Source organism: Idiotropiscis lumnitzeri, chromosome 6, assembly GCF_059441095.1.
Source record: "Idiotropiscis lumnitzeri isolate Australia: NSW breed Sydney's pygmy pipehorse chromosome 6, RoL_Ilum_1.0, whole genome shotgun sequence".
Classification (NCBI taxonomy): Eukaryota; Metazoa; Chordata; class Actinopteri; order Syngnathiformes; family Syngnathidae; genus Idiotropiscis; species Idiotropiscis lumnitzeri.
The window spans coordinates 10127329-10140058 of record NC_142396.1 but is presented as its reverse complement, the minus strand read 5'-3'; the positions used below and the strand labels follow the sequence as shown (position 1 = coordinate 10140058).

The 12730-nt window shown below is 38.3% G+C and overlaps 1 protein-coding gene across 3 annotated transcripts; it reads left to right on the top strand.

The window, feature by feature from the left end:
• Window positions 1–995: 995 nt before the first annotated feature.
• Window positions 996–12688, top strand: LOC148335169 (uncharacterized). 3 transcript variants are annotated; one of them, XM_088299304.1, is made up of 21 exons: window positions 996–1294; window positions 2422–2481; window positions 3729–3902; window positions 3987–4093; window positions 4290–4404; window positions 5068–5184; window positions 5410–5471; window positions 5855–6010; window positions 6730–6921; window positions 7007–7106; window positions 7287–7428; window positions 7695–7878; window positions 7981–8080; window positions 8186–8319; window positions 8408–8439; window positions 8753–8865; window positions 8933–9087; window positions 9931–10025; window positions 10093–10171; window positions 10246–10354; window positions 11393–12688. In XM_088299304.1, exons 1-21 carry the CDS (start codon window positions 1222–1224, stop codon window positions 11464–11466), a joined length of 2373 nt encoding a protein of 790 aa, XP_088155430.1. In that variant the 5' UTR covers window positions 996–1221; the 3' UTR covers window positions 11467–12688. The 3 variants fall into 3 exon arrangements, with proteins under 3 accessions (XP_088155430.1, XP_088155432.1, XP_088155431.1); XM_088299306.1 differs by lacking the exon at window positions 10093–10171; XM_088299305.1 differs by lacking the exon at window positions 2422–2481 and having other exon boundaries at window positions 1000–1294.
• Window positions 12689–12730: the final 42 nt, after the last annotated feature.

Here is a 12730-nt window from a genome sequence, read left to right as displayed (position 1 = left end):
ACCTCTCCTGGTAAAAAAAAATAAATAAATAAGTAATCTACCAATCGAGGCCTCGTTTCTCTCTAAAGTCAGTGTAAACTTCAGATTTTCTTTTGGCTGCCTTACAAGGCCAGTAATAGATATTGTTAGGCATCTCCTATGATGAAAGCATTGATTGACATTTGGGTCACTTCAACCTTTCAAAAGGCCTTTGTGACCTGAAGCTGTATTTGACACCAAATATTTATTTGGAGCATAACAAAGAGCGCAAATACGGAGCAAAATGTTTATCTTTTCCCAGTTAGCATCAGACAGTTCAAGGTTTAAATGACACAGATGCAAAGCAGAACAGCAGGCCTGTTAATAGCTTACTTGGAATATCAATTCCTTCAATTTGCTGTATACTTTTTCAAATTCTGCACTGCTGTTCATATTCACACTTAAGCAGTAATTGCGTTGCATCTACAGTGTGTGGCCTGTACCAAGGTAGGATTTCACTACGTATTCAATACTTTACAAAGAGGAGTCAAAGCAACCTACTTTATCTCAATCTGTGAGGACTTGGACGCTAAAAAAATCACGTGAAAATCACAAATATATTTGTGGAAACTGAAAGCCATGTGAAAAGACGCATTTTTGTGACTAATTTTGAGACAAATCTCCCTATACGTTGGAAACAATTGTACTCCAAAAAGTTTAAATACAACTCAATTAGAGCGAAAAAAAAAACCTGTCTCTGTAAAAATCACTCTACCAATTTTACTGTGTATGTCCTTGACTACACTCCTGACTTGCTGAATGAAATAATGTTTTGGAGAACCATATCAACTAAGAAGCCCAGATCAGGAATATCTATTTATTTGGAAAATGTGCTAAATGTTGGCTCCATGTGCTATTTCGACTACTACTTGTACATAAACATTTGCAAAGATGCACTGAGATACTTAATAATTTGATGAAATCAACAAAAAACAATTGCGAGGTGGTTTGTTATTTTGATAATGTTTGTTATTTTGATAATGTCATTTCTGTTTCAAAAAACCAAACCAACGGAGAAAAACAGAAAAAAGATCCCTTCGGTGAAACTGCGCGAACTGCCTAGTATTTGGGAGCGTTTCCTTTAAGAATATAAAACTATTGGTTGCCTACATTTCCCACAATTCCACCCGCCGACCATCACTCAATCCGATTGTGCTGGAGTGGAGCGACTGTGCTGCTGTGGTGCTCTCTCAGCAGCCGAGGATGTTTCCCTGGTCTCCGCAGGATTCAGACGCAAATAGCCGGAGGAGGAAGAGGCCGGCTGAACAACCTGAAGGTGAGCTACAAAGTAACTTAACTGGGAACAGCAAATCGTTCTCATAAACGTAGAATACTCCACTTTATACTGTGCCTTTGAGCGGTGGCAATAGAGGCACACAGGTGTAAACGTGTGTTAAATTTAACATTTGGGACGACGGCTTATAAAGACTGGGTAATTCCAATTAAAAATGTTTATTTCCGAGTACATTATACATGTTTAAAGATATTTGACGAAACCATGCGCAGGGTCTGCAAATTATTTAGTCAACTGACTTGTCGAGACTGGGTTATACCAATTTTTACCATTTAAAATTTTCCATAATTTTGGGCGTTGCCAAAATATATACTCTATCGATCTATCTATCTATCTACATACACCTATATACACGAATGGATACTTACTATCCTATTTTGCCCATCCGTCGTCAATTCCATTATTGTCCTTATTTATAAAATAATCATCCTGCGTCCCCGACCGTCCTGCATCCTTTTTAAAGCGCTTCTGTCCTTGCATTTCACCCGTGCTTTAAAAAAAGCGTCCGTGCATGACAAGAGGCTAACGCCAGAGGTTTCATAATTCATAAATATTATTTAACGGTCACTATGAAATAGGATATTATAGATACATCGGGAGATGCTTTTTTTACCCCCCAAACAATGCCAAACGCAGCTCTAATTTTAGAGTATACCGGAACCTTTCTCAGACTCTTGTTGTCACACAGAAGAGTTCGTACTGGGGTAACACGTAGAGATGGCTGTATTTATTGCTTATTTTGGGTCTCAATTGCTTCTTCACTTAGCCGTGGGTATCGCATCCTTATTTTTGCCAACTTCGAGGCTGTGCTAACATTCTGGGCAACAGATTGGGGATTAATCAACTTTGTCCTTCTATGATCATTTTATGATTTTCCCCCATGTTACATCTTGAAATGTAAATTATGTCGAGTGATTTGTCTCACTCAAAGCAATTTTCTTCACATCTTTTTTTCAATTGACATGTTACACATTTATACTGTGGTGCCATTTAGCCTGATTTCTCAATTGCTTTGCCTTTGTCGAATGACTAAGCTGTCCTGATCTCTGACTTCCTTGCATTTGATCGCGGCGATGCAAGTTCTTGTCATCATTTTTATTTCCTGTCAGCATCAGATCAGTCTGCACGCAAGTGTTTGGGCTTGAGGTGTGGCCAACAGAAAGTCCCATGTGAGTGTGCTCATAGTGTTCATATGTTTCACTGCTCTTGCGGCATTCAGTAAATGGCTGAAAAGAGTATCGCCGAATGTGGCTCTGCTTTCCTACATATGAAGTTATTTCAATAAATGTACTGTACAAACAAACAAACAAAAAGGCGAACAAACTTAAAAACTGATCACTTCAAAAAATCTGCAATAGAATGGTTGAAATCAGCAATTCTTTAGCCCGCTGCAGATGAGTTACGAAAGTGAGAAGTGACAAAAGTTGTTTCAGAAACATTGAAAGGGAGAAGTAACGTGGATTGTGCACAGTTTTCTCTTGAAAGTAGTGTGTTTTCCTCACATGACATTTCATATCTCCCATTAAATGAATAGCCTTTATTGAAGTCATGCTTTTGGTTTGCGGATAGGAGAACAAGCCGTTAGCAAGATGAATAAAAATGGTTTGGAATTATTTCGTGTCACTTTGTGAGTTCAATAAGAGGCAACTGGTGTTTTTGGTCATTACATCAGGAATTGACAAAATCATTTGGGATTAGGGTTGCAATATTTCTGGAATTTTCAGGAATTAATAAGGAGTAAACCAGGAATTTGTCAAATTGTTTGGTTTGTATAAATAGTGAAAATATTTCAGCAAAATCCTGACTGTATAAATGAGATTGAAAACGTATGTGCACCGTCACAGGGCTTACGTCCACCAATTGGTGGCTGCCAGAGCTTCGGTTTAATGCCCAAGGAGATATCAACAGTAGACACTTGACAGCCAGAGCAAGAATTTGAACTGCTGACTTTTCAGTCACTTGATAACTCTCAACTGAGATAAAGCCCCCCGAAGTGAAACTATCACCATATGATTTCTTGTGACTTGTCAATATTTGTTTCAACGTGCAACATAATCCAACAAATTTGTTAAATATGACACTCATTCAACTACTAGTGACACAAACACACTTATGACACGGATTAATGTCCTTACAGCTTTACTAATTTAATGTATTGCGCCTCACAATACACGACTAAATAAATTAAGATTTACAAGATTTTTTTTCTTCCTCAAAACATCAATTTGCGATCCACAGAAGACTTTGAATGGCCCATAGGTGTGAGTGTGACTTGATTATCCTCAACTCTGTATATTGTGACTTGTGACTGGCGAACACTCAAAGTCCCAAAGTCAGATGGGATTGGCTCCAGCTCATCCTCTCTTGAGGACACGTTATAGAAAGTGGATTGATAATTGTTTTGACTCTTTTGCAGATCCTCCACAGGAAGGACAACAACAGGATGACCAGGCAGCTGACTATGAAGGACACCTCCATGAGTGCCCTGTCCGAGGTCTACAATATCAAACAGCAGAGTGCTGCTCTGCAGCTGCACACCAGCCCATATGTCCTGCCCAGTATGCGACAAAGTACCTCTCAGCACATGCTTGTGAGTACTTGCAATGTTTTTTTTTTCCTCATTCCAATTCACCTTAGCAAAACAATTCTTTATTTTTTTTCTGCAACTCCCCAGATCCGAGCAATCAGGCTTATGAAGAAAGCTGGGAGGAGATTCAAAGCATAAGAACCATCAGAGCCGAGAACAAAGTGGAAGCCAACAAGCTGGTCAACAATTACCGGGTATGATCTGTTTATAATTTTCTGATCAAACAACTGAGGTTAAGTTTGCCATTCAGCGCCTTGTTGGTACCCAGCAAGTTGTGCAAAAATTACATAAAAGATTATAGTTCATTTTAAGATCACCATAAACCTCCATCTGAAAGCGCAGTAAACTGATTTTTTTTGTGAGTAATGTATATGTCTGAATGTGTTTCAGTTTGGGTTTAGAAAATGGAAGAGCCACGTGACTGAGCGTCCCTTTGAAGAGAGATCTGAAGTGGTGAAAGAGCTCTACTCAGAGCTGAACGTCATTAAGCCGCATACTGGACCAGGTACAATTATGGACTCTGTGTTTGTCGGATCAGTCTGGTTTAAAATGACCAAAAAAGCATGATAAGAAAACAAGGCTGACACTAATGTCACCCACCAAATCAACAGGATTATCAAGAAGGGGAACTTCCATTTAGCAGGAGTAGGCAAACTGTACAGCCCGCTCCGTTCATTAATCTTACATTAGTAAAAGTCCCGATATGCTTGTTGCATTACTTTCTTAAAACATGGTTATTAAAATGCACTGATGCATAGCTTTCATTATTTATCTCATTAAATAATTTGAATAAATGAAAATAAATCATCAAAACACCCACCAGGTCATGGGCGGAGAAACTTGGTGTGTTGGCAGTTGCGTATTTCAATTGGACGATTCAGAATTTTCAGAAATAGACAGAGGTTGTTGAGTTTCCCACTTGGGCATTCGAGAAACCCAACTATATGTATGTAAGCAATTAACAGTGAGTTCTAAGTAGAAGCCAAATGATGAAAGTGAGCTTTAAGAAGAGACTCACTGAAATCTGGATGTTTTTTTTTTTTTAGATGATTTTCCAATTTTCTTTCTTAAAAAAGGATATAAAATTAAAGAATGACGAATTTAATTAGATTTATTTTACTAATATATTACTAATACATTTTTAAAAATGTATTTTCTCTGTTGGCAGGCTATCTCCTTACATGTGGAAATGTGGTGTATGTGTTTCTATTTGGTTGGTGGCTCTCCCTGATGTACCTGCTGGTGGGCATACTAATGTTCCTCACTGTCATCGGTGCGCCCCATGGTAGGTGGGTCATTACAGTGAACCTCCATTTTATCGCAGGGGAGTTGTTCCAGATCCACACGTTAGCTTCATGTTAATGTATAATGTGAAATGCTATAGAAAAACAATGGAAATTATAGAATACATGTTTGATAACGCTTTAAACAATCGCTAACACACATAGTTCAACAACACAACAGCGAACGATGCGCTTTTTTCTTCATTCTTCTCTTTCTACCGTTTCAGGAAAGCTCTGCTGGAAGCTGTCTTGTTACTTCCTGTGGCCATTTGGCAAGTTGGTTCACCAGGTATTCATTTATACATTTACTGGACAGAACATTAGGCCAAAGCCATTTATGGGATATGTATTAACTTTAGATACATATTATCGACCTTGTATGTCCAGTTTTGGTCCATTCGACCAACATTATTTTTTTCTCAAACCTGCACTATTGGTCTTTAACCACGTGTCAATTATTTTTTGACCAGTCTATAAAATGTCTTTCTCTCTTTTTTTTGTTTTCTTGAAAGGTGATAGTTTTGTAGTTGTGAGGATTCCACTATGTGTTCATTGTTCTTTTAAACAAGTGCACACCCATCATGCCTCCACTTGATGGCCTCTTATGATTGTGAGTGCTTGATTATTATTCTAATGGTTCCACTTTGTTATTCTGGACATGTATTCAAACAGATTGGACATACGTTTCGCAGATGTTGTGAGCAAATGCCTGACTGCGAGTGCACTGTGGAGTGGAATGAGGACAGCTCACCGGTTTTGCTACCGTCACCCGCAGAGAGTCCCATCCCGGAGGAGGCGTCAGAGCAACCAGTGCACTCTGGCTACTGGGTAACACTGTAACTGTGACTGTAAACTGTAGAGTGCCTGCCACTTCATTATGTACGCCTGTACAATGCAATGACATCATGAAGCTAAATATAATGACCAAACTATTCAGGACACCTCTCAGTATGAGGTACATGTTGTGCAGGAAAGTGCAGACTATCGCGGCGGATACAGTCCCACTCACCATAAGTGAAAATCAGCAATATACAGAGATAAAAAAAAAAAAAAAAAAAAATCTCTCTAGTTTTATCACACACACTTTAAGCATGTTTAAACTTACGAAAACAGAATTACATTTTTTTAACATACTCCTTAGCACCTGTTTGCATTCTCACTTGCACGGTTATCCAAATTAAGTAGCAAAGCGTTCTTTCCTAAAGCTGCTTGTCACACACAGTTAAAAAAAACCTAAAACATTATTGAAGCTCAGTTAGACCTTCTCAGCCCCTTTTCTTGGTCTTAATTATGCTGGGTTTCACCTAGTTTTTTTTTCATTTTCAGCCATCGATGGTGCCAGGCATGCTGTAGCATAATTAAAAAAAAAAATATTATATTACGTGGGTGGCGCCCAACTCTAAATTTGGACTTGCCTGTAAACTATAAAAATCCATGAAAAATGATTGCACCAACAATAAACGGCGATCTACTGCTTTGACTCCAGCATTGGGTTAACTGTTTTTTTTGTTAATATAATGAGAAACTGTTTTCCCTCTCATTTTTAGTGTCGTTTCTCAACTTATGTGTGGCTGTTGTTGGGATATCCTCCGCTGGTGATTATCCACTCTCTGGCCTGCCTCTTTTCCTGGATTCTGGTCTTCACCATTCCGGTAGCCAAGATGAACGCACGCACTCTTGGCGTCATCCTTCTATTGCCTCCGGAGGATGTGTCCGTGTCAGCCAGCTTTCAGAGCAAGGCAAGAGAAAATATTAGTTTTTTTTATTTGCATTACGATGCAGGTGCTTATTAAATTATCATAGTTTTTTTTTTTTGTACTTTAGCGTGAAGTCTACCAGAGTCGGACCCTGCTGTGCTGCTACCATGCAACAAACTGGTACTACTACAAGTATACTGTTGATGGCATCAATGTATTTGCTGTCAGTATCCTTTACCGCTCTGAGATCTGATTTATTAAGGTAGTCTTTTTCTTTTGCCTTATTTTTGTCAGGTTTTGTACGAAAAGCACTTCTGGGCTTTAATTAAAGAACAATTAAACTGACCGTGTCTCCTTGTGTCTTGTCAAGTTTTAAATCAATTTGTTACCTTTGACCCTCCCCCAAGACCTCCTCCCACTTGTCATAATTGCACTGATAATCGGGTACATAGACAGAGGAAACCAGTACACCAGCTCTGATGTCAAGTTCGCCATAGCAATTGTCTCCATCATACCTCTGTCGTACTACATCGGCATGGGCATCGCCAGGTGAGCTCACTTATCCTGACCTTAAAGTGAATAGAAGTTAAGGTTTTTCAAATTTTTTTTGGGTCCAGTGATGCATTACGGGGGTGAAGGTTTTCCTCAAATACCCCCTCATGATCCAAATGTCAAGTAAAAACATGGATCATATTTCACATTTTACAAACGCCCATGTAAAGGTTCGGGGACCCCAGTTTGAGAACCACTGATGTTTCCAACTCTCAAGATGCCCACATATGATTAATTTCGCTCCTTTTGGCCCTCTCCCGCAGCATCTCGGCCCAGAGTAACTTTGCCGTGGGCGCTGTCGTCAACGCCACCTTTGGCTCCATCACAGAGTTGACTTTTTACATCACCGCTCTGCTGAGGGGTCACCGGGCAGCCAACCCGTGCCTGCAGGAGGTCGTGAAGGCAGCGCTGACTGGGACGCTTCTAGGATGCATCCTCTTCATCCCTGTGAGGCGTCACTTTTTCTCCACACTCACACACACACACACACACACGCACTTACACGCGCACACTACATTATTGTAGCAATGTAACAATTTGCTCCGCCAGGGCATCTGTATGATAATTGGGGGGTTGAGACATCGCGAGCAAAGATTTAACAGCCGCTGCACAGGCGTGAGCTCTGCACTGCTCTTCATCTCTGTTGGAGGTAACTGAATGGCACTGCCTGGCTGTGCATTTGGTACCTGGGCCTTCTAGTCGGTGGGGACTTAACTGACTTAATCCCTTAATATCACCACTACCCTGTCTGCAGGCGTATTCGCCCCAACATTGTTCTCCAAGGCTTATGGGAACTTTGTGTGTGACTCGTGCACCAACTCCACATGGACAAACACCACGAGTAACAGCAGTGGCCCGTTCATCTGCCGCAACTGTCACTATGATGTGGTGAGCGCCCTCAGTCCGAAAGGACGTCACTTAAAAGGCATAATGATATGCAGAGCATATTGGGCGACTCTTTCTTTCTGTTCAACAGAACAATGGCACACTCTTCCATCACCATGTTGAGTAAGACTTTATATTTCCTCTCCACAAGCACAACAAATGTTTTCCGGTGCATACCGATTTAAAAAAAAAATGTTGCCAGAGATACAAGAGAGGCTTTAGATCCTCATATGTGTTGTCGAGCTCGGCCAGTGTTTCCCAAGCACATTGTGCATTTGTGAAATCTCACGGCATATTGTCAAAGAAGAATGTATTAAAATGTATTCTAAAATAATATCATTTCAATGTATTTACTCAGTGAAATTTGGGCCTATGTAGTTTTGATTGCACAGGTTTTCACAGGTTCCCTCCAAAATCTCTCAATATTGTTTTCCAGGCCCCTGGTGTACACTGTTTCTGCCCTCTTGCCTGTGGCTTACATCATCGGATTGATATTTACGCTCAAGACACACTCCCACATCTATGACATTCACGTTGGAGACATTCAAGGTAGGATGTTCTTTCCACTACGGTGTGCTTAGTGGGATTGAATTCTAATGTGGTCTTATCTAAACAGAAAGCGGCCACGGCCAGCATGGTGGTGCTATGGTTCACTGGTCCCGATGGAGGTCTCTACTTATCCTCATCATGGCCACCGTGCTCATGTCTGCTTGTGCCGACCTCGCCACCGAACACATCCAGCCCATCCTCAACCAGCCTAATATTTCCCAGGTTGGCGCTTTTGGCAAAAGTATTCACACTGTCTACTCAGTACAAAGGCCCAACAGATTAATTGACCGGTCGATTTAATCAGGGATAATAGCGCTTTTAAAATCTGCAAAAATCAGCAAAAAACAAAACAAAAAACTGCAGAATTTTTTTTAAAGTCACACTAGACAGAGATAACATTAAATTTCAAACATGGTCGCTTTTTCTCTCTGTTGTGAAACAAACAAATGCTGTAGGACAAAATGTACAACAGTCAAATGTTCTGCCTGTAATTCATATTTTTATGGTCGTCAGAGTTAAGGGACCAATAAATAAGTTCTTTTATTCATCATATAGTTTTTCAATTAATTGGCACACCCTGTCAAACACCAGAATCGCGTCGGCCACAAAAAAATATCCATGTTGGTCAGACACTTCTAAGTACAAATACAGTACTTATGTGAAAGAGGTCATTGGTTAAAGTAGAAGCATTGATTGAACACCTGTACCTCGGCATTTAAGTAAAAAGTAAAATAGATTTTTACTTTCAATACGAGGAACTGAAGGCTGGCACAACAAATCAGTCTTGTTGCCAACAACATGAAACACCTGTTGTCGTTGTCGGCAATGCTCCATGATTCACATTCCTCCATGTCACTGCTGTCCCTTCCCAAGATTTTAATCAATCAATTAATCAAGATCTCAACCATGGTTGACCTTACCTCTCTAGTTATTTTTTTTAAGCTCCCGTCATCTCCCGTGGAGGTTGAAAAAAGTAACTAGCCTCTTTTGACAAAGTATTTGTACTTGGTTACTTAGCGCCACTGCAGTTTGTGTCATGTGTTTTTTATTGTTTTCCTTCTGCAGTATTTCATTGGGGTAACTGTTCTCGCGATGGTTCCTGAGATCCCTGAGATTGTCAATGGTATCCAGTTTGCACTTCAGAACAACATAAGTCTCAGGTACTCTCATCAAAAAAAAAGAAATAAAATATGACTCTTGGAATTTGAACTTTTCTTTTGCCTTTAGCTTAGAGGTGGGAAGCTGTATTGCTGTGCAGGTCTGCATGCTTCAGATTCCGATCCTGGTCTTGTTCAACACCTTTTATGTAAGGTTTTGTCATTGTGCTGTGCAACATTTACACAAGTTGATTTTAAATTGAACCCGTTGCTCCTTTGTCAGGATGTGGGCTTCATGCTCTTGTTCAGCGACTTGCACCTTTGGACGAGTATATTTAGCGTGATTCTGGTCAACTACATCTTCATGGATGGCAAGTCGGATTATTTTCAAGGTAAGTGTTTAATTACAGCCTGCTGTTATGCAGGCACAATCCATCATGAGTTTTATAATTTTGAGCAGGGGTGGGCAAATGTTTGTGCTCAAGGACTCCATTTGAGAACACAAAGCTTAGTAGTATGGAGGAAGAAGTGGAGATACGCTTTATATATAAATTATGTAAAATTGTCTTGCTTTATAATAAAATGAAGAATTCTTAACTTTTACATTTAAATTTTTACTCATACATATGATTTATTTAATTAACCAATTATTTCTTAAAAATACATGAACAATTGTTTAGTGTAGAGAATGTGCAAGTGTATTAATTGTATTATTTCCAATAAATCAATAAACCAAATAGATATTACATATAATAGTTTATTTTACAAATTTACAATAATTCATTTATTCTGATATATTCTAATAAAACATTCTAGCACCGAAGTAACCCATTATTTAATATGTACATAATTGTTAAATGTGTTGTGTTGTGTCATTGTCTCTTGATTGCATTTATTTATTATTTAATTTTGATTATATTTCATTAATTTGACAAAATAGAAAATTGCTAAATTGAAACAATGTTTTTGCATTTACAATAAATCAATTAATCAATCATAATATTCAATCTATAAAACACAACATAGCAATTGTTAAAGTATATTTTAATATGTATTAGTTGCCCTAGTTACAGTCTAATTTAATATATATATATATATATATATATATATATATATATATATATATATATATTATTCCATTATGGTAATTCAAAACATATTCTCATTCCTATTATTATTAAATTATTTAATAAGCTAAACAAAACAAATATACACAATGTCAAATGGAAGGGAAAAAAATTAATTGACCCATATCTGGGCATAACTGCTAAAGAAATGCAAACACTGCTGATAATGTGGAAGTAAGGGAGTAAGCTGTATGTGGCCTGTGGGCCAGACTTTGCCCACCCTAGATAAAGCATTAAATAGATTAAACATTAAAACAAATCAAATTTTGCCCCTTTTTTCTCCCTTCTATTTTTTAAATGCAGGTACAGCTCTGGTAGTTGTCTATCTGATCCTATTGGCTCTCTATTACTTTGCTCCATCACCAGCCGTCTGCTGACTTGGAGGACCTAAAGCAACACTGCACTATTCACAAAAAATAGGGATAGAGGAACCTAAAATGCTAGATAACACATATATATTATTACTATATAATTTTATTTGACCTTTTATAATGGTCACTGTGCATTTTAGGTTGATCCTCAAATTTCATTCCAAAGGCTAATATCCCAAACATTTTGTGAGTGGTATATTCAAAGCCATGTTGGTGTTGCATTTGTCATCGTAGCGAGTAACCCCTCGCCCTCCAAATACTTTGTGGTCTATATTAAATGGTGGACCAGCCTGGACACCTTTCATTTTGTATTAACCCGTATTTAACAATGTTTATTACTGTTAATGATGCTCCTCATTACTTCCGCGACTCTTGTGAGAAGAAGTGCATCGGATAATGGATGGTTGGATGGATGATGCTTATTACTCACCAGTGCCACTCCATGTTTTAAAACCTTTCCCTGATATTTCACATCGATGTTTAGATTTATGCATATTGATGAATATTGGGGAGTTCCTATCACCCATACATTGAGCCAACCCTAGGTGCAGATGCATTTCAGTAAATGATAAAAGACTAGAAATGTTTATTTCAGTTGTTCAATTCAAAATGTGAAACTTAAAGATTCATTAAACACAGGAGTATACTTTTTAAATGCCAATTCCTTCCTAATTTCCATTAAAAACAATAATTTTAGACATTTGATGATGAATTGTTTGTACTTCTTAGCCGTCACCTAACATATGGACACAATCATTAGTGCACCTCTGTTAATGAAAGAAAAAAAAAACAGTAATCACAGAAAGAAATCAAATCTGTCAAAAGTAATTGGAATTTTATGAAAATTAACATGTTCAAACATCACAGCCGTCGTCAAACTTGTAATCAGCTTAGCTGGCCTATTCAAAGGGTGACAAGTAGTCAGTGTGCTGTTTGGTGACATGGTGTGTGTACCACACTTAACACAGACCGGAGGAAGCAAAGGCAACATCGCAAACTAGAAAATTATAGATGTGTATAATTAAAAAATAAATAAATAAACAAATCATTCTGTATTTTACTCTGTGTGTAGTAGTTCTAAATAATTTGAGTTACACTTTTTGAATTGAACTACAGAACGAAGTTGTCCATGATGCTTTAATTTACTAAGATGCGCCTGTAAGAGAAACATGTTTTTCTTGGACTTTAACAGTATTTGTTTTTAATAGCAATAAATAATTGAACAATGTGCAGCCATTTATTTTACCTCAATGTGTCAAAATAGCATGTG

What these genes read in the sequence shown, in the direction of transcription:
- LOC148335169 (XM_088299304.1), top strand. Translation starts at nt 1,222, where the DNA reads ATGTTTCCCTGGTCTCCGCAGGATTCAGACGCAAATAGCCGGAGGAGG. An exon ending in CAGTGCACTCTGGCTACTGG is followed by an intron (nt 6,011 to 6,729) that starts GTAACACTGTAA and finishes TCTCATTTTTAG; the next exon opens with TGTCGTTTCTCAACTTATGT. An exon ending in GCTCTTCATCTCTGTTGGAG is followed by an intron (nt 8,081 to 8,185) that starts GTAACTGAATGG and finishes CCCTGTCTGCAG; the next exon opens with GCGTATTCGCCCCAACATTG.